At 51.0% G+C, this 23,829-nt stretch overlaps 1 protein-coding gene across 2 annotated transcripts in view; it reads left to right on the top strand.

The window, feature by feature from the left end:
* The window catches only part of TRIM9 (tripartite motif containing 9), a 75,635-nt gene that overhangs the window by 43,238 nt on the left and 8,568 nt on the right, over positions 1-23,829 (top strand). Inside the window, exons 3-8 of one of the 2 annotated variants that reach the window (XM_036383903.2) lie at positions 180-302; positions 9,868-9,978; positions 11,380-11,533; positions 14,630-14,787; positions 17,347-17,485; positions 22,083-22,271. In XM_036383903.2, the coding sequence (XP_036239796.1) occupies positions 180-302; positions 9,868-9,978; positions 11,380-11,533; positions 14,630-14,787; positions 17,347-17,485; positions 22,083-22,271 (874 nt within the window). The remainder of the gene's footprint in view (positions 1-179; positions 303-9,867; positions 9,979-11,379; positions 11,534-14,629; positions 14,788-17,346; positions 17,486-22,082; positions 22,272-23,829) is intronic. The other variant, XM_036383904.2, reaches the window with a different exon arrangement.

Here is a 23,829-nt window from a genome sequence, read left to right on the forward strand (position 1 = left end):
CACATTTTCCACCCTCCCAGGCCCTGCAGATCCCACATCCAACACTGTGGATTCATGGCTGGCAGTGATGCAGCTGCACGTGCAGAAACGACCCCTGTGGCACCATTTGAAAGTAAAACCCAGTTTTGCAGCTGGCCTGGGTTTGTTCCCTGGGCTGTGACTCCCTCTGTGCCCCACAGGAGAACAGCGTGGAGTTCGAGGCCTGCCTGGTGGCGCAGTGCGACGCCCTCATCGATGCCCTCAACAGGAGGAAAGCCCAGCTGCTGTCCCGGGTCAACAAGGAGCACGAGCACAAGCTGAAGGTGAGCCTGGCTGGCCAGAGAGCTCCCTGCAGGCCTGGCACTGGGTGGGGATGAGGACTGGGATGCTGTTTTTTGGGGAGGTCGCTCCTTTTCCACGTGAATTCCATCTCGCTGCAGGTGCCCAGCCCGCTCACAGCACTTCCCTGACAAAGTGCTGCTTCCTCCAGGTGGTTCCCACCGAGCTGTTGGGTTCATTTCTTGTCCTTAGGTCAGCAGAACCACGTGTACAGCATGGAAAATTACTTTGTTCATCTCACATGTTGCTTCCAAGCTTCTGGAATGTTCCTGCAGGATCTGCTTGTAGCCTCTGCTGAAGTCCTGAGCCACTTGGTGTCACGAGTTGTCACCAGGAGCAGGATTGGCTCTGATTTCTCTGCTGTCATGGCCTCGGGGTGGTGGTGGCACTGAGGTTTGTGGTGTTGGGGAGCAGAGGTGCAGCTCAGTGGAGCTGTGGGAAGGGGCTCCTGGTTTGTGTCATTGTCCACCACACCACATCTTTCCAGCTGATGTGGGGCTGGGAAGGGAAGCAAAGGACCAGATCTCACCTGGGAGCAGTGGAACAGGTGCAGCCATGCCCAGAATTGTTGGACAGGGGAGTTGTACCCTGGCCATCAGTGATGGAGTCCAGCTGAGGGATGTCACACCCACATTTAGGATTCCTCTTCCGAGGTCATTTCAGTGTCCTGCCTTCTGTGTCTCTTGGCCTTGCTTTGGGCCACCCAGGAGGCTGCCAGAGGGATTCCTGGAGCTGCCTAAAACCAGGGTGAAGGCCACCAGTCCTCTCTGCATGCAGACCATGGGCAGCACGAGGACATTTCCACGGGGACAGGGACAATGGCAGCTTTGTGGGACCATCAGTGCTCATTGCCAGCAACAAAGCACAGCCCCAACAGCCACAGCACAGAGGGACCCCCAGTGCCTGGTGGGCTCCCTGTCCCTCATCCCCTTCAGGGCATGCTTAATTAAACTCTCACAAAGCCAGGCAGCACAAAGCAATTTCCCTGCTCAGCACAACCCACAGAGGCCTTTGGCTGAGGGAATGGATCTGCATCCCACTGTTTGCTCCTGGCCATGGATCTGCATCCCCCTGCTTGTTCCATCCATGGATCTGCATCCCCCTGCTTGTTCCATCCATGGATCTGCATCCCACTGCTTGTTCCATCCATGGATCTGCATCCCCCTGCTTGTTCCATCCATGGATCTGCATCCCACTGCTTGTTCCATCCATGGATCTGCATCCCACTGCTTGCTCCTGGCCATGGATCTGCATCCCACTGCTTGTTCCATCCATGGATCTGCATCCCACTGCTTGCTCCATCCATGGATCTGCATCCCACTGTTTGCTCCTGTCCATGGATCTGCATCCCACTGTTTGCTCCTGTCCATGGATCTGCATCCCACTGTTTGCTCCTGTCCATGGATCTGCATCTCACTGCTTGTCCTGTCCTGTCCTGTCCATGGATCTGCATCCCACTGTTTGTTTCTGCCCATGCAACTGCATCCCAGTCCTTATCCTGTCCCATCCATGGATCTGCATCCCACTGCTTGTTCTCTCCATGGATCTGCATCCCACTGCTTGTTCCCATCCATGGATCTGCGTCCCACTGTTTGTTCTGTCCATGGATCTCCATCCCACTGCTTGTTCTCTCCATGGATGTCCATCCCACTGCTTGCTCCTGTCCATGGATCTCCATCCCACCCCCATCCACCGTCATTATCAGCTGGGCTTTGTCATTGGCCAGGCCTGGTCCTTAAAACAAGAAACAGCCCCTGGGTTTGTGACTGGACTCCCAAATTAGCCCTGGAGCTCCTCAGCTCCACGTGCTGTGGGGAGGGCAGGAAGGGCTCTCTGCTGCCCTGGCAGATGTGGCACCTGAGCCTCATCCAGGTAGAATCAGAATCATGGAATGGTTTGGGTTGGAAGGGATTTTAAAGCCCATCTTATTCCAACCCCTGCCATGGCAGGGACACCTCCCACTGTCCCAGGCTGCTCCAAGCCCTGTCCAACCTGGCCTTGGACATTCCAGGGATCCAGGGGCAGCCCCAGCTGCTCTGGGCACCCTGTGCCAGGGCCTGCCCTCCCAGCCAGGAATTCCTTCCTCATGGCTCATTAAACTTGCCCCTGGAGTGGGTGAAGCTGCAGTGATTTTCACTCACTCTGAGGTGACCCAGGGCCCATTTCCATCTGCAGAGAAGCAGGAGGTCACCTCCTGGGCTGTGCTTTGGTGGAGCTGTGAGCAGGGAGAGTCCTGCAGGGCTGTGGGGTCTGTCCTGGCCAGTGTTCCCATCAGCACAGGACACTTTGCCACTTGGGATGGGACCTTTCCCACAGGAGGCCTCTCCTGGGTGTCCCTTTCTCACTGTCCTGTCCTGGAGCATCTCCCCCCTGGGAGATGAGTGCCCAGTGAGCCTTGGCAGTGCCAGGGAGCCCTTCCAGGTCCCAGCTGGGACGGAGCCACCATGTCCTGGCTCCTGTCCTGGAGTCTCCCCGGGCTGCTCCTGCCCAGTGGGATTTTGGCCATCCTGGCACCGTGGGATGGAGGGAGGAGGAGAAGCACAGGGCACAGAGCCCTGGCACAGGGCCACAGGCACCTCTCAGGACACGTTCCCAGCCCCAGTTCCCATCCCCATGTGGCTGGCGCCAGGATTTGGGATGGGTTTGGCTTTGGGGCTGCCCTGCTTTGCCCTGACACACATTCCATGGGGGAATCCAGCCTGGATTTGGGGTGGGTTTGGCTTTGGGGCTGTTGTTCTTTGCCCTGACACACATTCCATGGGGGAATCCAGCCTGGATTTGGGGTGGGTTTGGCTTTGGGGCTGTTGTTCTTTGCCCTGACACACATTCCATGGGGAAATCCAGCCTGGATTTGGGGTTGGTTTGGGTTTGGGGCTGCCCTGCTTTGCCCTGACACACATTCCATGGGGGAATCCAGCCTGGATTTGGGGTTGGTTTGGCTTTGGGGCTGTTCTTCTTTGCCCTGACACACATTCCATGGGGAAATCCAGCCTGGATTTGGGGTTGGTTTGGCTTTGGGGCTGTTGTTCTTTGCCCTGACACACATTCCATGGGGAAATCCAGCCTGGATTTGGGGTGGGTTTGGCTTTGGGGCTGCCCTGCTTTGCCCTGACACACATTCCATGGGGGAATCCAGCCTGGATTTGGGGTGGGTTTGGCTTTGGGGCTGCCCTGCTTTGCCCTGACACACATTCCATGGAGGCAGGCACAGATCCAGGCCTGACTCTGGGCCAGCACTAATTAATTTCTGCAGAGCAGGGGGAGGTCTGTGAGGACACCAGCTGGGAAGGGACATCTCCCTGCCCTTCTGCAGCCTCCCACCATGGCTGGACTCAAGGCTGAGAACCTGGGCTTTAAAAACCAACATCTGGAGGAGCACTGGGGCCAGGGCAGCTGCTCCTCCTTCCTCGTGTGTCCTTCCCACTGCTGGGCCTGGTTTTCAGAGGAGCAGTGGGGTCTTTCCTGAGGGGTGGTGTCCTCCAGCACGGGCAGGTTTGTGCAGGGCACACAGAGGCTTCCCTGGAGTGTTGTCCCAGGAAGAAATCTCTCCTCAACCCACCACACACACAGGCTGAGCTCTGGGTGCTCCTCCTGAAGCCCTCAGCAGCATTATGGACCATTCCAGTCCTTTTCAGGCCATGGGATGCCTTTGCTCCATGATTTCTCCAGGTTGCTGTTTGCCACATTTCCCAGGAGAGCAGATGGCAGAAAACACTCCCCAAGGCTTTCTGTCCACGGCACTGCCACTCCAGGGGTGAAATGCTGCTCCTTCTTCAGGGTTTCAGTCAGGATTTCCCAGTGGAACTCGGTGTTCCCTGTTGGATCAGGGTTCCTGGTGGTGCCAGCACAGCAGCTCTGCTTTCCCAGCTCCTCTCCCAGGCCACCGTGGAAACACCCACCTGGAAAAAGCTCTGGCTCTGGGATTCTGCACACTCAGAACCTTGCCAGGGTCTGTCCTGGGGATTTTTCCAGCTGGGATTTTTCCATCTGGGTGTGCAGGTGAGCCAGGGTGAGGAGGGAGGGTCCGTGTGACATTCCATCTGTGTCCTCCATGTGACATTCCCAGCAGGACTCATCCCAGGCACTGGGAAGGTTGAGTGCCTTGAAATGTGTTATCCACCCAAGCACTTGAAAAAGGAGGAGGACACTTAAGTGGAGATGTTATTGCCTTCTAGGAGCTGTATTAAAATGAAAATGTAAATTACAGTTAATGCCATCTCAGGGAAGAAAAGCTCTTGAAAGAACTGTCCTATTTTAAGGTTGTTGTGAGCTGCTGTGAGTGCACAAAAACCCCTTTTTATAGGCTGGAATTAGCAGCCAGGTTCTGGCTGTTGCTTTATTTAGCACTTGAAGGGGGGGGAAAAACGGTATTTGGTAAAAAAATGACCACAGGAAAAAAAGTGTGGAGCTTCCTAAATCCCCTCAAAATCTGAGCCAGGCTGGGCTCAGTCTCTTCTCTGAGCTGACAAAGGGAAACACCCTCGAGGTGCTTCAGGGGAGATTTAGATTGGATATGAGGGAACATTTCTTCATGGGAAGGGTTTTCCAGGCCAGCAGCGGGATCACCATCCCTGGCTGTGTTCAAAACCCCCCTGGATGTGCCAGGTTTTCCTGGAAGTCCTTCCTGGCCCCCAAGGCTGCCCCTCAGCCCAGCACAGGCTCTTGCACGAGTCCAAGACTTGAGGCACCCCCAGATTTCCCTTCCAGCTCTCTCCATCAGCAAACCCTGCATTTCTGGGGTGCCAGGGAGTAGAAATCCCTCCTGCATGAGGAGAATCCCAGGATTCTGTGGCTTAAGAATCACAGGATTCAAGTGGCTTAAGGCCACATGGAAAATATTTTGGCTTTACTGTCCCCACTGGGTTTAGACCAGGCCTTCAAATGTGTGAGAGATGTTTATGTCTTATTTCTAAGACCTTTAATTTTGCTGATCAAAGTGACTGATGGAATCCTTCTGCCCTGTGTGCATCCCATTTCTCCTTTAAAGCCCTACTAGATCCCAACCAAAGATTCTTTTTTTTTGCCTTAAAAGCAGTTTGGTGCTGGTGAAGGCAACTTGGATTTCTACTTTTGGCTTTTTTGCTGGAGAGATGGTGAAATTAAAATGCTGTTTTATGCCCTGCTTCTCCAGATGGGTGATGCTGGATCCCTGAGGGGATCAAAGTTAGAGGAGGGCTGGGACAGGGCTGCAGCTTTGGATTCACCTGGAAATGGCTGCTCTGTGAGTTTGGAGTGTCTCTGCTGCTGGAGCCTATTTTTTCCTGGTCTTTGAGCACCTTAACAGAAAAAGAAAAAAGCTTTTATTATGTCTTCACCCAGCAAATGCTGTTTCCTGGAGCTGGAGCCTGGCTGGAGGCAGCAGATGGCAATTCTGCTGGAAATCCTTGGAAAGCACCAGCTCCAGCAGGGAGAGGTTCACAAATTCATTATCCTGGGCAAAGCAGACAGAGATTTAAGCTGCAAAGAAGATAAGAAGATTGCTTTAGCAATCCCATCTTTGCTGCATTCCCAGTGGCACGTGCATTTCCCCACAGAGGGGTCGAGGTGGCTTTTCCAGGCATTCCACGTGGGATCCCCTTCCCAGCAGGCAGGGAGTGCAAATCCTGCCTCTGCCATGGTTGGTGCAGCCAGGATGAGCTCTGACAGCAGGGTTGCACCCCACAGGATTGGTTTTATCTCATGGTCTGCAGCTGGGAGACCCAAAATCCACACAGGCAAAAACCCTTCCAGGAGCAGACGAGTCCTGAGCAAGAGGGGTCACACAAAGCCCAAAAGCTGCTTTGCACCTTCTGGATCCTGTCCTGAGGGACTGAGAAGGGAAATCCAGGGGCTTGCCCTCTTTCAGGAAGGTCAGGGTGGGAATGGGATCTCCAGGAGCTGCTGTTGGCTCTGCTTTACCCTGGCAGGGCCTGAAGGGGCTCCAGGAGAGCTGGAGAGGGACTGGGGACAAGGGATGGAGGGACAGGAGCCAGGGAATGGCTCCCAGTGCCAGAGGGCAGGGATGGGTGGGACATTGGGAACTGGGAATTCCTGGCTGGGCTGGAATTGCCAGAGCAGCTGGGGCTGCCCCTGGATCCCTGGCAGTGCCCAAGGCCAGGCTGGACAGGGCTTGGAGCAGCCTGGGATGGTGGAAGTGTCCCTGCCATGGCAGGGGTGGGATGGGATGGCTTTCAAAGATCCCTTCCCATCCAAACCATCCTGGAATTGTGTGATTCACGCCAGCAGAGCTGTTCCAGTGCACTCAAGTGTCACAAACTGGAATTGAATGAACTCCCCACTCTAACAAGAGCAGTGTTTGAGGCCAAACCCAGCCTGTGCAGGTCCAGCTCCAGCTCAGAGCCCTCCAGCATCTCCACAAGCCTCTGGACAGTGTCCAGCTCCAGAGGAGCAATATGGGAGCCCCCTCTGCTGCCCTGTGCACCCTGCACCCCTTCTTCCCCCTGCCACAGCCTGCAAGCACCAGGCTGGCATTGCTGAAAGCAGCAAGGAATGGCTGCTCCCCAAAAATCTGGAGCTGTTCTGGAGAGTGGCATTTAATGGCATTTCACACGAGCTGTGGGGTTGTCCCAGATCTCCCAGGGAACAGGGACAGGATGAAAGGGAGCAGCCTCAAGATGCACCAGGGGAAGTTAAGATTGGGTATTAGGGAAAATTTCTTCATGGAAAGGTTTGTCCAGCCCTGGCACAGGTGCTCAGGATCTCCATGCCTGGAGGGATTTCAAATCCATGTGGACCTGGGGACTTGAGTCAATGTGGATTCTTTGTTTTCTCTTTTTTTTTTGTTAGGATTGGGATTAAAAGCCTGAGATGGAATTTCTTGTTTGGACTCAGATGTTTATCAGTTCTTATCTATGCTACAGTCTCACAAACCCTGAGTTCTACAGTACTGTATTTTAACAAATTAAAAATGGAGCCCCATCTCTCTCTCTCTACAAGGCCTTTTAAAGATAAACTGTTTAATTAAGCAATAATATTTAAATTATTTTTACTTTTAACTTAATGACTAACTACTTGTGTCCCACAATGTGGACTTTTTTATCCAATTACACAATATTACCTAAACTTATGAAGAAGAAGGATTAGCTTCTGCTTTAAAACTTCTATCTTGTTTTATATATGTATATATTTCTACATATATATTTTTAATATATATATATAACTACATTATACATATATTACTACATATATATATTTTTTTTACTACATTTTAAAACTTTAAGCTCTAAGTTTTTTACTCTGTGATATCACACACTTCTATTCAAACTCCACACCCATAATCTCAGTTCTGTCATTAATTTTGGAAGCTTTTTCTACAGCCTCAGGTCAGTGCAGTGCTCTCTTGGGGGTCAGTTCCTGTCAGCACAGAAAGTCTGAAATTCTCAGCAATTCCCAGGGCTCCAGCAGGGCAGTGCTGGGGGGACAGTTGGCCTGGGTGGTCTTAGAGGGCTTTTCCAACCTGAAGGAATCTTTGCTTCTAAGCTGCAAGGCTGCTAATTCTTTTCTTCCTGCTAGGTGATTAAGTAGAGGTGATTAAATTTTAATTAACCAACACGTGATGGTACCGATTACCCTGCAGGACTCACCCCCCCTGGAAGCCCAGGTTCCCTCACTGTAATTCCTTTCCCCTGCCCATCCCTCAGACAGGAGGGCTGGCAGGAGGAGCTCTCCAGCCCAGAGTGGGGAGCAGCAGGCACTGAGCTCCCAGGAATGTTCATCTGTGGCACTCATATTTTTTGGAAAAATCCCTTTGCCCAGGATTTTTCTCCTGGGAAGCTGAGAAGCCTCAGAGAAAAAAGGAAAACAATATTATTTTATTTGCTTCTCTTGTGTTTTGCTGCTTTGGAATGTGGTTGGAGATTTTTTATCCAACAGGTGATTGTTTTATTGGTTTTATGTGAATTGTTTTCACTTAATGACCAATCAAGGTCAAGCTGTGTCGAGGCTCTGGAAAGAGTAATGAGTTTTCATTAGTATCTTTCTAACCTTCTGTAGGGATCCTTTCAATATAATATAATATAATATAATATAATATAATATAATATAATATAATATAATATAATATAATATAATATAATATAATATAATATAATATAATATAATATAATATAATATTATATAATATAATATAATATAATATATATAATATAAATAACAATATATAATAATATGTTATGTATTTTGTATTATATGTAATTATATATTATGTATACATAATAATAAAATATTAGGTGTATTATTTTATATATAAAAACATATATTTTATATATTTTTAATTTATATAAAAATATATCTATTACATCATAAAATAAGAAATTAGCCTTCTAAGGACATGGAGTCAAATTCCTCATTCCTTCCTTCATCTGGGAACCCCACAAATACAATATTCATCCCTGTTTATTGCAGCTTTTCCCATCTGGCTGCAGCTGCCAAGCTCATCCTCACAGCTCATCCTTGCTGTAACACTCCACAGAGCTGCACAGCTCTGTTCCGTGCCAGTGGAGGGCTGTACACAGCTCTTTAAAGCTCTTCCAGGAGTAGAAAATAAAAAATCTTCTGTGAGCATTTGAACACATTTGTCCAAGAATAAAATCTCTCTTCCCGAGCTGCTCTGCCAGTGAAATCCTGGACCCGCAGGATGCAGTGTGAAGGAGCAGCCAGCTTCAAATAAATAAATAAAAATAATCCTTGTGTCATCCAGCCTGAACCTTCTCCTCCTTGCTGTGCTTCAGGGAAGGTCAGCAGAGCCCTGAGGCACCAGCAAACCTCACCCTTGTGCTGCTCTGCTGGGATGCTGGAATGTGATCCCTTGGGGAAGGAGCTGTGAGTGCAAGAGGTGCCTTAATGCAGAGCCTGGGCAGCCCCAGGCTGAGCTTGGATTTATTTTATTTATTTATTTATCTCCTTAGAGCTTCCCTTCCTCAGAGCTCATCCCCAGCCTGTGGAGAAAAAAAAAAAAAAAAAAAAGGGAATTCTGCAGCATGGTCCCTGCAGCTGCTGAGCATCTCAAACACATCCTGGGGATGGGGCTGGGGGAGGTGATGTGTTCATCCCTCTGGCAAAGAGCAGCTGCCAGGGTCACTCCTCATCCTCCTGAGTTCAGCTGCCCCAGAGCCAGCCCCATAACCTGGCTGCATGCCCAGGCTGGACAGGGCAGCTGTGGATCCATGGAAGTTGGCATTTGCTTGGCATGGAGCTCACCAGCTGCCATTTGGAAGCCGGCTTAATTAAAGGCAGGGCATGGAGCTGCCCTCCTGCTTTGAATAATTATGTGTGTTAATTATGATTTTGGGCTGAACAAAGCTTGTTAGAACAGGTTGCCCTGAGAAACTGTGGATTCCCCATCCCTGGAAGTGCCTAAGGACAGGTTGGACAGGGCTTGGAGCAACCTGCGATGGTGCAAGGGAGTGGAACAAGATTCCTTTGGGCTGGAAGGGACCTTAAAAACTTCCTGTGATTCCACACTGCTGTTGCCCAGGTTCTGAAAGGTCTGGAGCTCAGTGTGTGAGTCTGGGCCCGTCCTGGTGACCCTGGTGTCCTTGTCCCCTGCAGGTGGTGCGGGACCAGATCTCGCACTGCACGGTGAAGCTGCGCCAGACCACGGGGCTGATGGAATATTGCCTGGAGGTCATCAAGGAGAACGACCCCAGTGGCTTCCTGCAGGTCAGGCTGGGGCCTGGGGGGTGCTGCAGGGCTGGGGCTGCTCCAGGGGAAATGGCCCCATAAAATCCAGGATCTGCCTCTGATCACCTCCATGTTCACAGCAGGGCAGGAGCAGGGGTGGGGCAGGGACGTTTCTGGAGGAGACTGTTAGGAAAATTAATCCACAAACACCAGAGGTTTATGTCCAAGAAGGAGACAGAGGAGTCCTTTGGCTTTATTTGAATAAAGGGAGAGGCCATGGGGCATTCCCCTGGGATCTCTGACATTTTTGGAGGATGCAGCCTCCTTTTTATCCCAATTTCCCAGCCACATTTCCCTTCTCTTTTTCCCCATTGGCTGAGGTCCTTGAGAGGTTCAGACTCCCCAAAACACCTGATACCAGAGATTCCCCTCTAATGTATAACCCTCCTTTTAATTTTTAATTCTTATGGAATTTAGGGGTTTTTCTTCCCCATTCTTTCTTTCATCTTTCAATGTCTAATTTCATTTATCAGCAAACCTAAAGTTTATTTCTAAAGGCAAATATCTTTTTCCATTCAGCAATCAGTGGAATCCTTCCCATTGTTCCTTTTATCTCCCAGTGCTGGTTTTATCAACCAGCAGACCCACAGCTTGTTTGGAAAGACAAATCTGCTATTCCTCTCAAGAGGGCTGCAGCAGGGGGTGGATGGTGCCTCTCTGGAGCAGGGATCACACCGTGCTCCTGGCTCTCCACTGAGACACCAACAGACCAGGCATTCCTGGGCTCCCTTTGCTGTGGGAAATGGATTTGTGAAGGATTCTCAAAAGCTGACAGAAAGCTCACACAGCCTTGTACACCTGTGTGCAAACTCTGAGATGAGGTGTGCTGGCTTAGGAAGGCCATGGAGTAGAGATGACATTGCTGAGAGAGAGACTGAACTAGAAACAAGTTTCAAACTATGGCCTTGCAAAAAGACCAAATATTTTAGAGAATTAGAACTGTGAAAGATGCACTGTGGGGAAAAATAATTAGGTGATTGGGGTGAAGTATTAGCAGCATTGTGTGGCAAAAGCTAATAGGCTGAAAAACATTTATAAGGTAATGGGTTGGCTTCTGATAGAATGGTGTTGAGTTTTACATCTCTTGTGTCTCACCCTTCTATGAGACAGATAAGGGAATAAAATCTTTTAAAACACCCCTCAGTGGCCCCATCTCTGTAAAGCTGGGGTTTTCCAACACTTCAGCCCTAAACCCTGCCATTAAATAGCACCCAGCACTCCAGGGCTCCCTCCTCCAGCCCAGCCTGCAGGGAAGAGCGATGCTGGAAACGTCGTGTGACATCCCAGCCTTCAGCCTGGGAGGCAGAGGGACAGGGAGAGCAGGGTGGGGACAAGGCATGGGACACTCCCACGGCAGCTGAGGCTGCTCCTGCCCTGCAGATCTCAGATGCTCTCATCAGGAGGGTGCACATGACCGAGGATCAGTGGGGCAAGGGGACGCTCACCCCCCGCATGACCACGGACTTCGACCTGAACCTGGACAATGCCCCTCTGCTCCAGTCCATCCACCAGCTGGACTTCGTGCAGATGAAAGGTAAGGATCTTTCCAGTGCCTTCCTGCCTGGGTTTGGAAAGCCAGGGGTCTGCAAAGGAAGGCAGGAGCCTCCCCTGAAATGGAAAATGTAAAACCCCTCCCTCTGAATTGCTATAAATTTGAAATTAGGGGGCTCTCAGGCAAAAATATGGAAGCAGGAATAACAGTTCTTTATTAGGGAAGAAAATAAAAGGGTAAAATAAACAATGCAGTGACCAAACCAACAGTGCCAGAGTCAGAACCCAGCCTGACACCCTGTGGGTCAGGGTGTTGGCAGCAGCCCCATTGGAATTGTGGCTCAGCCCTCCTGCAGTGCCAGGGGTGGCTCTGCTGGAGCAGGGATCCTGGAGAAGGGTGGAGTCTTCCTCTGCAGATCCAGGGGAAGGAGAGGCAGCTGCTGCTCCTCTGGGCAATCCAGTGCAGAAGCCGTGCTGGTGTTCCAGAATCTCCAGATTATATCCAGGCAGGAATGCTTGGCTCCTCCCTCTGGGCTCACATCTCCCAATGGGATGCTGTAGTTCTTATCAGCCATGCAGGGACATTCCATGGCTGTTATCAGCAGATGTGTCCCCGAGGGAGGAGTGGGTGTGGAAGAGATAAGGAAAAACTGCCCAATGAACAGAAGACAACTGCCACACAGATGGCAAATAGAAAACAATTTGCTTGGCAATCCAGGACACTTCCCAAAGCTCAGCTCTGCTCCTGCTGGGAGCTGCCAGGCAGCTCATGCCAGGGGAAAGGCAGAAAAGGAGAGTTTCTCACCTCCTGTGAGAAGTGAATTTGTAGAGAATTCTCAAAGCTTAACAGAAGGCTGACATAGAGTGCATCTGTATGGAAACTTTGAGGTGAGAAATGCTGACTTAGAAATGCTATAGAATAAGACAAAGATTGTTAAGAGAAAAATAGAACTAAAAACAAGTTTCAAAGGATGGCTTTGCAAATTAAACTAATTAAACTACATACTTTGGAGAACTATGAAAGGTGTATTGTAGTGGGACCCACAAGGGGTAATTTTAGATTATTGGCTTTAAGGCATTTACAGCATGGTGTGACAAAAGCTGATAGACCAAGAAACACTTATAATGTATTGTAATTAGGAAATAGTTGTGATTGTGATGGTGTGAATTATAGCATCTGTATTGCCCCACCCTTTTCATGAGACTGAAAATGGAATAAAAGTTTTAAAAGGTCTCTCAGTTACCCCATCTCTGGGTCAGAAAAGGGCCTAATCCAACAACCTCCCAGCAGAACTGGGCACCCCAGACTGAGTTGTGCCCATTTCTGTGGGCATCTGAGCCCCCCAGTTTTGCATCCCTGGGCCAACCATCTGCTTCCCTGTCTTGGATCCCTGGGCATCTGTGTGCCAGAGCAGGGTGCCAGGGGTTTGGCTTTGCCTGGAAAACCCCTCCTACTGCATTAAAAATTTACTAGTGCATTAAAAAGTGCTCTGACAAAGTTGTCAGTGCATTGAAAAGTGCTCTGCAGGTTGGGACCTCTCTTTTGAGGGCAGCACAAGGCTTTTGCCAAACCTCCCCTCACATCCCCACGCTCAGCAGCATCTGTCACAGAGCAGATGTCCCTGCAAACAGAGCCAGGTCACCTAGCCTGTGCTCTGCCCTCCCTCCCTCCCCTCCCTGTTGGTTTAGATCATCATTTTGGCTTTCTGTTCTGTTCTATTCTATTCTATTCTATTCTATTCCAGTTCTATTTTTCTCTATTTCCTTGCTGTTCCCCATTCCCTCTGTGCTCCTTCTCCTGTCCCACCAAGGGCTGCTGCAGCCCATGAGGAATGAGGGGTTTGGGAAGCCCAGGGATGCTGCCAGAGCTGCAGAGGGGCTGTGACACAGGGAGGCTCAGGAGGACACTGAGCCTGGCCTGGACCTTCAGCCACCAGCTGCAGCTCTGGCACTGCTCTTCCTCCCCACCACAGCTGCAATTCCTGGCCCAGGAGCTGTCTGCACACCCCAGGGTGTCTCAGTGGCCAGGGACAGGAAGGATGCTGGCCACACTCTGCTCTGTCACCACAAGGAGCATCCTCAGCTGATGGTGCTGGTGGCAGTGAGGAGCTGCCCGTGCTGGCTCTTCCTTAGCCAGGCTGTTCATCTGAAATGTCAGGAATATTTTTGGATAGCAAACCCAGGGAGGGCTGGATTGCTGTTTCACATCCCTGTGTTCCTGCCCTCCCTTCCTGCAATTTAGCCCAGAGGGTTATTTTTAATTAATAAGAGCAAATCTGCTGCTGGTTCAGCCGCCCACCCTCCTCTTATCAAATCCCTCCTCCTCCTCCTCCTCCCAGCTCACCCTGGCTGTGGAAATCAGTTGTTGGTTTTGTAGACTTGCAGGAGGTTGGGTTTGCATCCGAAATCTGTATCACAGCACCAGGGGAGGGAGGACAGCACCTGAGGCCTCCACAAAGAGCAGTCCCAAGGCATCCCACACCCTCTGCCAGCCTGGAGGATGCAGCCCGGGAGGTGGAGGAGTCACAGAGGGTGAAAATGCTGAGCAAATCCAGCTTTTTCCCAGGCATCCATGGCTCCTCCCCATCTTGTCTGGCTTCTCCATGTCTGCTTCCAGTGGCTCTTGTCACTTTGGGCAGTGAGGATGAGGATGGTGGACGAGCAGCTCTTTGAGAGGTGTGTCAGGGTACATCTCCCTGTCACTCTTCCTGTGCTTTTCAGAGCAGGAGCGGGCTGTGGGACATGTGGAGATGCCCAAACACAGCAGGAAAATCCCTGGCAGTCCTTTCTGCCCCCTGTGCAGCTGATGGCAGCCAAAGTGGATGCTCAGCCCCCCAGTTTTGTTGCAGTGAATTTATTGAAGGGAAGAGCAGGGCTGTAGATAAGCCCAGAACCTGTGGGAGAATTGTCCCAGGTTTGGGACTGGCTGCATGAAAGGTCCAGGCAGCTCAAAACAGACACTTTGTGCTGCCATAATTCCCCAAAATCAATTAGAAAATGGGAATAAAGCAGAAAAGCTTCACCAGGCTGGCAGGGGGGAGGAATTCAGTGGGAGAAAAATCCTTTCTTCTTCCTCCCCTGCCCCTGGAGCTGCCTCCCCTCCCCCAGGGTCGCACTAATTGCACTAATTGGTGATTAGTCTCGTCCCCAGTGCCGGCCCCGCCGATCCTGCAGCTGGAGGAGTGCTGCACCCACAACAACAGCGCCACCCTGTCCTGGAAGCAGCCCCCGCTGTCCACCGTGCAGGTGGAGGGATACATCCTGGAGCTGGACGATGGCAACGGCGGCCAGTTCAGGGTACGCGTCCGGGATCTGGGGGCTCTGCCTCCAGGGACTCCTGCCATGGGATTTATGGGGATGTTCTGCCTCCAGGGACTCCTGCCATGGGATTTATGGGGATGTTCTGCCTCCAGGGATTCCCTGCCATGGGAATTGGGAAGGATGTTCTGCCTCCAGGGATTCCCTGCCATGGGATTTGGGAAGGATGTTCTGCCTCCAGGGATCCCTGCCATGGGATTTATGGGGGTGTTCTGCCTCCAGGGATTCCAGCCATGGGATTTATGGGGATGTTCTGCCTCCAGGGACTCCTGCCATGGGATTTATGGGGATGTTCTGCCTCCAGAGATCCCTGCCATGGGATTTATGGGGATGTTCTGCCTCCAGGGATCCCTGCCACAGGGTTTGGGGGATGTTCTGCCTCCAGGGATTCCCTGCCATGGGATTTATGGGGATGTTCTGCCTCCAGGGATTCCAGCCATGGGATTTGGGGGGATGTTCTGCCTCCAGGGATTCCAGCCATGGGATTTGGGGGATGTTCTGCCCCCAGGGATTCCCTGCCATGGGATTTGGGAAGGATGTTGTGCCTCCAGGGATTCCCTGCCACAGGGTTTGGAGGGATGTTCTGCCTCCTGAGATTCCCTGCCAGAGGGTTTATGGGGATGTTCTGCCTCCAGGGATTCCCTACCACAGAATTTGGGAAGGATGTTGTGCCTCCAGGGATTCCCTGCCACAGGATTTGTTCTCATATTTCTTTTTAGGTCCCCTTTTCCCTGCTGGGTTGCCCAGGGAAGCAGATGGTGCAGACACACTGTGGGGTTTTGGGGTACAGGGTGATTTGAGGGGGTGCAAATGCCTTTCCAGTGGCCACCTTGACTTGGAAACTCAAAGTTTGAAGCTCTTGTTACCCAGAGCAGCTGTGGCTGCCCCTGAATCCCTGGCAGTGCCCAAGGCCAGGTTGGACAGGGCTTGGAGCAGCCTGGGATGGTGGAAGGTGGAACAAGATGGTTTTTAAGGTCCCTTCCAACCCGAACCATTCCTTAAAGTCCATCTTTTTAGGCTGCTGAATATTTCATGCAAGGCATGCTAATTGCCATGAAAGCCTCATGGTTTGCCAGCTGCCAGCAAGCAGAGGTGTTTAAGGCCTGAGGGCTTTTAAATTGCTGTAATTACACAATTAAAATATGATTTTTCTCTGATCCAACACGCCAATAATTATTCTGGCGTGTTCACATCCACGGAGAGCAGGCACAGGACCAGCCCATTGCACTCTGAACTTCCCCACAGTGAGCTCAGGCACTGCCAGAGCAGAGCTGAGGCAAAGGAGAGGTGACAGGGGCGGCACCTGGAGGGAGGGGAGCAGCAGGATGGGTGTGGGGAGAACAAGGTCAGTGCTTGCTGCTGCCAATATTCATGGCCAATCTCCACCCATCCCTGCCCTCTGGCACTGGGAGCCATTCCCTGGCTCCTGTCCCTCCATCCCTTGTCCCCAGTCCCTCTCCAGCTCTCCTGGAGCCCCTTCAGGCTCTGGCAGGGGCTCTGAGCTCTCCCTGGAGCCTTTTCTTCTCCCAGCCTGGCTCCAGCCCTTGGAGCAGCTCCATGGCTCCTCTGGACTCTCTCCAGCAGCTCCACATCCTCCTGGTGTTGCACCTCAGATCTGGGGGCAGAGCTCCAGGCTGGGATCCCAGCTGAGCAGAGCAGAGGGGCAGAACCCCCCTCAGCTCCTGCAGGTGCTGCAGCCCAGGGAACAAACCCCATCTGGCTCAGCCTCAGCCCTCCCCAGCCCCCCAGGGATGCCCCATGGGGAATCCTGTGCCCCCCAAGGTGTGCCAGGCTGTTCCCTGTGCTGGTGCTCACAGGGGGCCCAGGAAGAGGGGAGAGATGAGGATCTGACTCCATGTTTCAGAAGGCTGATTCACTATATATTATATTATATTATATTATATTATATATTATATTATATATATTATATATATATATTATATATAATATTTATATTTATATAATATATTTAATATAGTAAATATATTATATAAATAAAAATATATTATATTATATTATATTATATTATATTATATTATATTATATTATATTATATTATATTATATTATATTATATTATATTATATTATATTAATAATATATATTATTTATATTTATATTATATAATGTATATAATATATATTATAGTATATTATAGTATATTATATTATTTATAGGATATTAATTAATTAATATATTATATTAAAAGTATTTGATATATTAAAACCATACTAAAAGAATAGAAGAAAGGATTTCATCAGAAGGCTTCAAAGGAAGGGAATGGAATGATAATAAAATCTTGTGACTCTCAGAGAGTCTGAGACAGCTGGACTGTGATTGGCCATTAATTAAAAACAAACACTTGAGACCAGTCCCAGATGCCCCTGTTGCATTCCACAGCAGCAGATAACCATTGTTTGCATTTTGTTCCTGAGGCCTCTCAGCTTCTCAGGACAAAAACTCCTAGGGAAAGGATTTTCCATGAAAGATGTCAGCGCCATTCCCCATCCCTGGCACTGACAGGAGCCTTTTCTTGCAGGAGGTGTACGTGGGCAAGGAGACCATGTGCACAGTGGATGGGCTGCACTTCAACAGCACCTACAGTGCCCGAGTCAAGGCCTTCAACAAGTCAGGAGTCAGCCCCTACAGCAAGACCCTGGTGCTGCAGACTTCCGAGGGTAAGGAACAGCCTGGACGCGGCTCAGGAGAGCCCAGCCCAGCTCCTGCAGCCCTCCCTGAGCCACCCCTGCAGCAGCACCAGCACTGACCTGGGGCACAGCTGGGGCAGGAGCCTCCAGCAGAGCCAGGAGCTCCCTCTCAGCCTTTGCCTGTGGCCTCTGGGCAGGCACGGGGGGAGTGTGGAGTGCAGGGACACCCCAAGGTCTGGGAATGATTGGGATCTGACTCCAGGATTCAGAGTGCTGAACAATTGCTGTATTAAGCTATTCTATATTACTAATACTAATATATATATAGTTATTCTATATTACAGAATAGTATTAGTAATATAGAATATATATTCTATATTACTAATACATTATTAATACTATACTAAATGACATACTAAACAGATACCATACTAAAGAAAACTATACTGAAGTTTTATATTATTCTATACTAAAGAAAAACCCATGACTGTCTGAGCCAGCCAGGACACAGCTTGGAGTGATTGGTTAATTAACATAAACAACCATCACCAGAGTCCAATTACCAAATCCCTTCAGGTAAACACTCTTCCTGACACATTCCACACCTGCAAAAACAACAGGAGCAGTGAATAGAGATAAGAATTGTTTTCCTCTTCTTCCCTGAGGTTTCCCAGGACAGGTCCTTGGGAAGTTGTGCCTGCTGCTCTCTGTGAAGAGAGGTGTTTAAATTTGGGGAGATGTGAAAGGGAAAGCTTCCACAAAAGGGAAGCTCAGATGTTTCCACTGGGCCCATTTAAAGCAAAGCACTGCCAGCATTGCTCCTGAGGGCTGTGCTTGGCTGCACAATGCCATAAGCACAGGATCCAGGCCTGGCAGGACAGCACAGGGAGCAGAGGGGCCATGGAGCAGTGTTTTGGTGTCCTGCTGTCCTTCCAGAGCCAGGGAAGCACAGGAGCCCTGCAGCATCATCTGCATCGCCCCCACACCCACTCAGAATATTAAACAATCCCTTGCAGGCTGCAGGGGGATCTCCCTGCCTGGCTTTAAGTACATTTGTCACACCAGGCACTTAATCCATTGTGGAAAATTGGTTTATTCCTGACGTGCAGGTGGAGAGTGGCAGGGCTGGCTCTGAGGTGGGAGTGGGGAGCTGCAGCTGTGGAGGAAGGGATCAGCCCCACCAGCACGTCTGCTGCCCCACAGCCAGGCACAAAACCCTTCTTTGGGAGCTCTCCATGCTTGCTGCAATCCCTTTTCCTTGCTCTCAGACGAAAATCTCTCTTTTCCAAACCGTGTGAGGGTTTTTCACAGCAGCATCCAGCTGGCTGGCAGCTGGGATCAGAAGGGAGCACACACAGCTTGTGGGGCTGCTGAGGGGGTGGAAGGAAGGGGAGAGCCACAGAGCAGCCCTGGGGGCTTTCGATAAGGAGAAAAATGGGATTTTTGCTGAAGAAATAGAAGACAAAAGCAGAGCAAGCTTGTTTCTCTTAGAGAAATTAAGCTAGTTTCTCTTGCTGCCTGCAGATCACCATTCCAGTTTGGAAAGGGCAGGTCAGCAAGGAATGGGATTCATTCAGAGCTAGAGCAGACAGCAAAACTGTGACAAACTTCTGACAGGAGAGGCAGGCAGGTCACAGCACAGAGGCCTTGGCACATCTGTCAGAGACACCTCAGTGCCTGTTTGCAAACTGAGCACCAGCAGCAAAGGAGCTGCAGAAGTTCCTCTGGAGATCCAGGGAGGGGACAAGCTGCATCCAGCCCCGTGCCAGGCTGGCCAGGATTGCTCCCAAAGCCTGAAGGTCAACAGCTCCCACTCCAGCCTCAGCAGGAGACAGCAGAGCTTTGACTTCTCATCTCCTTCGTGCCTCACACGACACATTTGAGGCACAATTTCCTCATCAAAACCAGCTGGGCTTTAAGTTGTCCCAGCCAGGAGTTCACAGGGTCCTCTCTATGATCTTCCCAGCTTTGATTTCCTCTCAGAGGTGTTCTCACCTTGAGCCAAGCTCCAAAATACAAAGGAATCTGGGAGAAAAGAGCTGCTTGTGGCCCCAGCAGGGCTGTGCTCGGGCTGTGCCACCAAGGAGAAGTTCCATCTCCTTGGCTGCATTCATTCAGCCTTTTCACTTGAATGAGCTCTTGCATTTGTTATTCCAGCACAAAAAAAAAAAAAAGGCAGGGAGAGAAAGTCAAACGGGCCTGGAGCATTTTGTGCTCTTAGAGGCTGCCTGAGCTCTTTTGGATTGAAAGGGAAATAAATCACATCTGTGTGTGCAGCTTCCGGATATCCCAGTGACTGTGAATGGAGCACATCACAGCCCTGGCTTAGGCTTTTATTCCTGCCTTTTACAGCACCATCAGCCCTTCTTAAGAGCTATTTTGTCTGAAGTAGGCTTAGCTTTTCCCTTCAGCCAAGCTCTGCAGCTTCCTGCAAAATGGTTGTGTGGGAAGAGAGGACAAAAAAGGGACAGGCTCGATGTGAAGAGAGAATCTCTCTGAACGTGGCTGGGAGGAACTCTGGTATTGAAGAGCTGGTTTGTAGCTCTGGCCCATGAGATGTTCATCTGCAGCCTGTGCAAGGGAACTGAAGCCTTTCTTCTGCTTTCTGTGAGCAGAGGGTAGTGGGGAGCAAAAGGTCTTGCAGGGTTCAGCATCTGAAGAGAACCAGGATGAGAAGAAGGGGACGTGTCTGGGGCTCTGCAGGTGCTGCCTCTGTCAACAGCTACAGCAGCCAGGTGGAAAATCCCACGGGAAGGCAGGAATCTGCAGCAGGAGCATCTTCCCAGCCCATGGGAGAGGCACCTTCTGCTCAGCCCCGAGGAAGCTATGGCAGGTCACCCTTCAGAGCTGGTTCTTGGTGCCAGCAGCAGGACAAGGTGGTTCCTGGCTGGGAGAAGGTCTGAGCTCCTGAGCCCTTCCCCTGTGCTGGGGCTTCCCAGGGGTGAAGATCCCTGTCACCAGCACAGCCAAGGGGCAGCAAGGGTGGAAGGTGCCATCCTTCCCTTGGACTGTGTCCCCTCCTGAGCTGGTTTGGGGCTGTTCCACGCAATCCCTGGGAGTGTCTCTTGCTCTGTCACATCTTAGCCCAAGGCTCTGCCTTAACCTCTGTTTCTCCAGCACCTGAATGAAGCTCAGCTGTGTGCTGGGAAGTGAGTCTGGAAGAAAAAGGTGACCCAGGGCACAGACATGGCCCAAAGCTTGGCTGGTGGCAGCCCTGCTTGGCTGCCCTGGGGTCTCTCCCAGCCTCCTCCTCCTCCTCCCTGAGCTGGGCAGCCCTGCTCTCCTGGTTTTCCCTCATCCAGCAGATTTCCCTGCCTCTGGCCAGACTCCTGCTGACCTCTTTCCATGCTCTGGATGTCAGGATGAAGGACCAGCTCACTCCAGGTGGAGATGGAGAAATGGAGCTCAGCAGTGCCTCTCAGGCTTCTCTCCAGGCACAGAGCTTCCTCCTCCCTTCCCCAGCCAAGCCAAGCACCAGAACCTTTTCTTTCAAGCCCAGCTCCTCATCTGGAGCCCAACTTTAAATTCCTGACCATCCATGGAGTGACCCTGAGCAGCAAGCAGGGCTTTTTAACCAGCAGCTTTTGGAAAGGGTGAGCAATCCCAGGGGGATCAGCCCCAGGGAGCTACAGGGATGTGAGGGGCTGATAGGGAGAGCCACGAGCACAGCTACTCGTGGTAGTAGCTCCTCTCACTCTTGGTAGGGTTAGAAGCTAAACTAATAAACAAACTTTGAGCTCTGTTTATTGGCTGTTGTGCAATAATTTATCTCCTCTGACCCCACTGACCCCCTTTGCTTCCACAGCCTGGGCCACAGCAGCAGCGAGTTGGAGAAGTTACAACCCACCATGCAAAGAAATGTTCCCTTTTTATCTGTTTTAACAATTCCCAGCTCAATCCATACTCACAGCAGAGCTGGGAAGGCTGGGGGATGCAGTGTGAGCGTGTGGATGGTGGATTCTACATTTTCATGTTAACACAATCCTGGAAGAGGTTAGGGAAGAAACTGTGGGAGGTGACTGTGGTAGCAGGGAACAGAGACCAATGACCCAAGAGGTTCCCTCTGCTCTGACGTTTTTGCTGTGAATGCCACAGGTTAAATTCTTGCTGTAAGGCTCAGATGTGTTTTGACAGGTACAAAGGGATACCAAGAACACAACCTCCCGAACAACCCTTGAGTAAGGTGGGTGCTTGGTGGTTCTTAGGGTGATGGAGCTTAGCACAGCCCTGCAAAATGTCACCAGCTGGGTTTGCCACCCCTGGGAAAAGGTTTGGGATGTGTTAAAGCACGATGGGACGTGTGCATGGTAACTTGTGAATTCTTTTAGGTGCATTACTGTGAAGAGATGCAGAACCCTCCCCCCTTTACAGAAAACCAGTTGAATTTGTCACGGGGACACTTTGGAAGATGAACATGTTTTCCTTGCTGTCAGGCTGCCCTGAAGGGTCTCTCTGGGCTGCCCAGCACCTGTCACAGGAGCAGGCTCTGTGCTCTGCCCTGAGCTGGGGCTGGGGCTGGGGAGTGACAGATCCCCAGAGGCACAGGGATCTCTCAGAGCTGTTTTCTGCTCTCTGCCCAGCAGAGAGCCCATGTCTGATGTGCAGTTTGCCTTGATCTTACGTTTAGACACGCAGTCAGAAGAGCAGACCCTCCCTTTTCCAGTGCCTTTGGAAAGATCGCAGCTTCGTAGAATGAGTCCTTTCTCCTCCACCCTTAACCTGCAACCCAGCTTCTCGGGGAGATCCTACTTTGAGCTAAGATCTTCGGCCCACCAGCTGAGCTTGCATTCTTCCTTACAGTCCCTGAATTCAGCCGGTGAGCTGAGCGCCTCTGGCCTTGCCTCTTGGTCTGTGCTTCTGGGCATCTCCAAACTCTCTGTTTGTTCTGTTCTGTCGTGTTTGTTTTTGCCATGACATGCAGATGGCAGTGGGAATTCTTTCTGTTTGTCAGTGGCCTGCTCCTGCCGCCCAGGGGGGTCAGTGGTGTGCTTCTCCTGGGGTGTTTCAGGTGTGGGCTGATGGAGCAGCACAGTCATTCCTTACCTGGGTGCTGCTCTTGGCGAGGCTGAGCCCTTTGGTGATCATAAATCCCTGAATGGTTTGGGTTAGAAGGGACCTTAAAGCTCATCCACTTCCAACCTCCTGATATGGGCAGGGACACTTTCCTCTGGAAGATTCCTCATTTCTGGTTTGTGTTGAGCTTGTGTCAAGGGTTAATCAGAAAAGACATTCCCTGGGTGAAACCTGTGGGAATATCCCCATGCTTTCCTTTCTGAGCACAACCAGGAAACGCAGCCTCTGCTGGGAGATTTGGTCTGTGAAATGAGTTTGGTTGATTAAATCTAGACCCCTCTTAGGAAAGAAGCAAGTCTGGATGCAGGCTCTGGCTTGTTGCTCAGAGAGACTGAGGACTCCCCATCCCTGGAAGTGTCTGTCCCAGGCCAGGTTGGAGCAGCCTGGGATAGTGGAAGGTGTCCCTGCCCACAGCAGGGGTGTGGAATGAGGTGATTTGTGTCCCCTCCAACCCAAACCAGTTTGGGATTCTGTGATTCCAGCTCACAGCCCGACTTAGGGCCTGGAGACGTGGGCTCTTTTCTGCTCAGCTTTGAGCACTGGGCTCAGCTTTTCCAAACCCAGATGTGCCCATCCCAAAGCCCTGCTTCCTGCAGAGCAGAGAACACCACCCCTGTGATGCCTCTGTGGCCTGGCAGCCCCACACGAGCTCAGATCCGTGTGCCTGGAATCACGGGCTGTGCTGGGATGGAGGCAGGTCAGGCAGAGTGAGGGATGGATTTGGGCAGCCAGAAAGGAGCCACAGGCACAGGCATCTCTCAGAGCTGTTTTCTAACCAATCTTTGCACATCTTCTGTTGCTAAAGATCCTGGGCCCTGATTCTTCCACCACTCTGGATGTACACCACTCCAAAGGCGTTCATTCCCGGCTTGCTCCGGTGGAAGCCCTGGAAGAATGGGGGCCCCCGATTGTTTGATTTCCATCCCATAACACGGAATGAGGAATGCTGCAGCATGACCCTTGCCAGAATAACCAGGGTGGGGGGAGGACCCTGCAAACTTTCTTTTCTTTGTGCTTTTTATGTTTGATTTCTCATCGTGCTGCTGTGAGCTGATGGCTTCCAACGCTGTTTTGTTACGGACGTTCCTTCCTTTGTGTCCGGGGTTCCGGGACCCTCCCGTGCTGCCCGTGAGCCAGACCCATGTGTGCACCTTGGACCTTCTGCAGCCGCACTCTGGGGTGGGGGAACAGGGAAAAACGGGGTCCTGACAGCCAAAACAGGGTCTGTGTGTCCCTCATGAGAGCTTTGGAGCACAGCGATGCGCGGAGCCCTGGAGAAGCGGTGTTGGAGTCGGGACACG

Source organism: Molothrus ater, chromosome 6 (assembly GCF_012460135.2).
Source record: "Molothrus ater isolate BHLD 08-10-18 breed brown headed cowbird chromosome 6, BPBGC_Mater_1.1, whole genome shotgun sequence".
Classification (NCBI taxonomy): Eukaryota; Metazoa; Chordata; class Aves; order Passeriformes; family Icteridae; genus Molothrus; species Molothrus ater.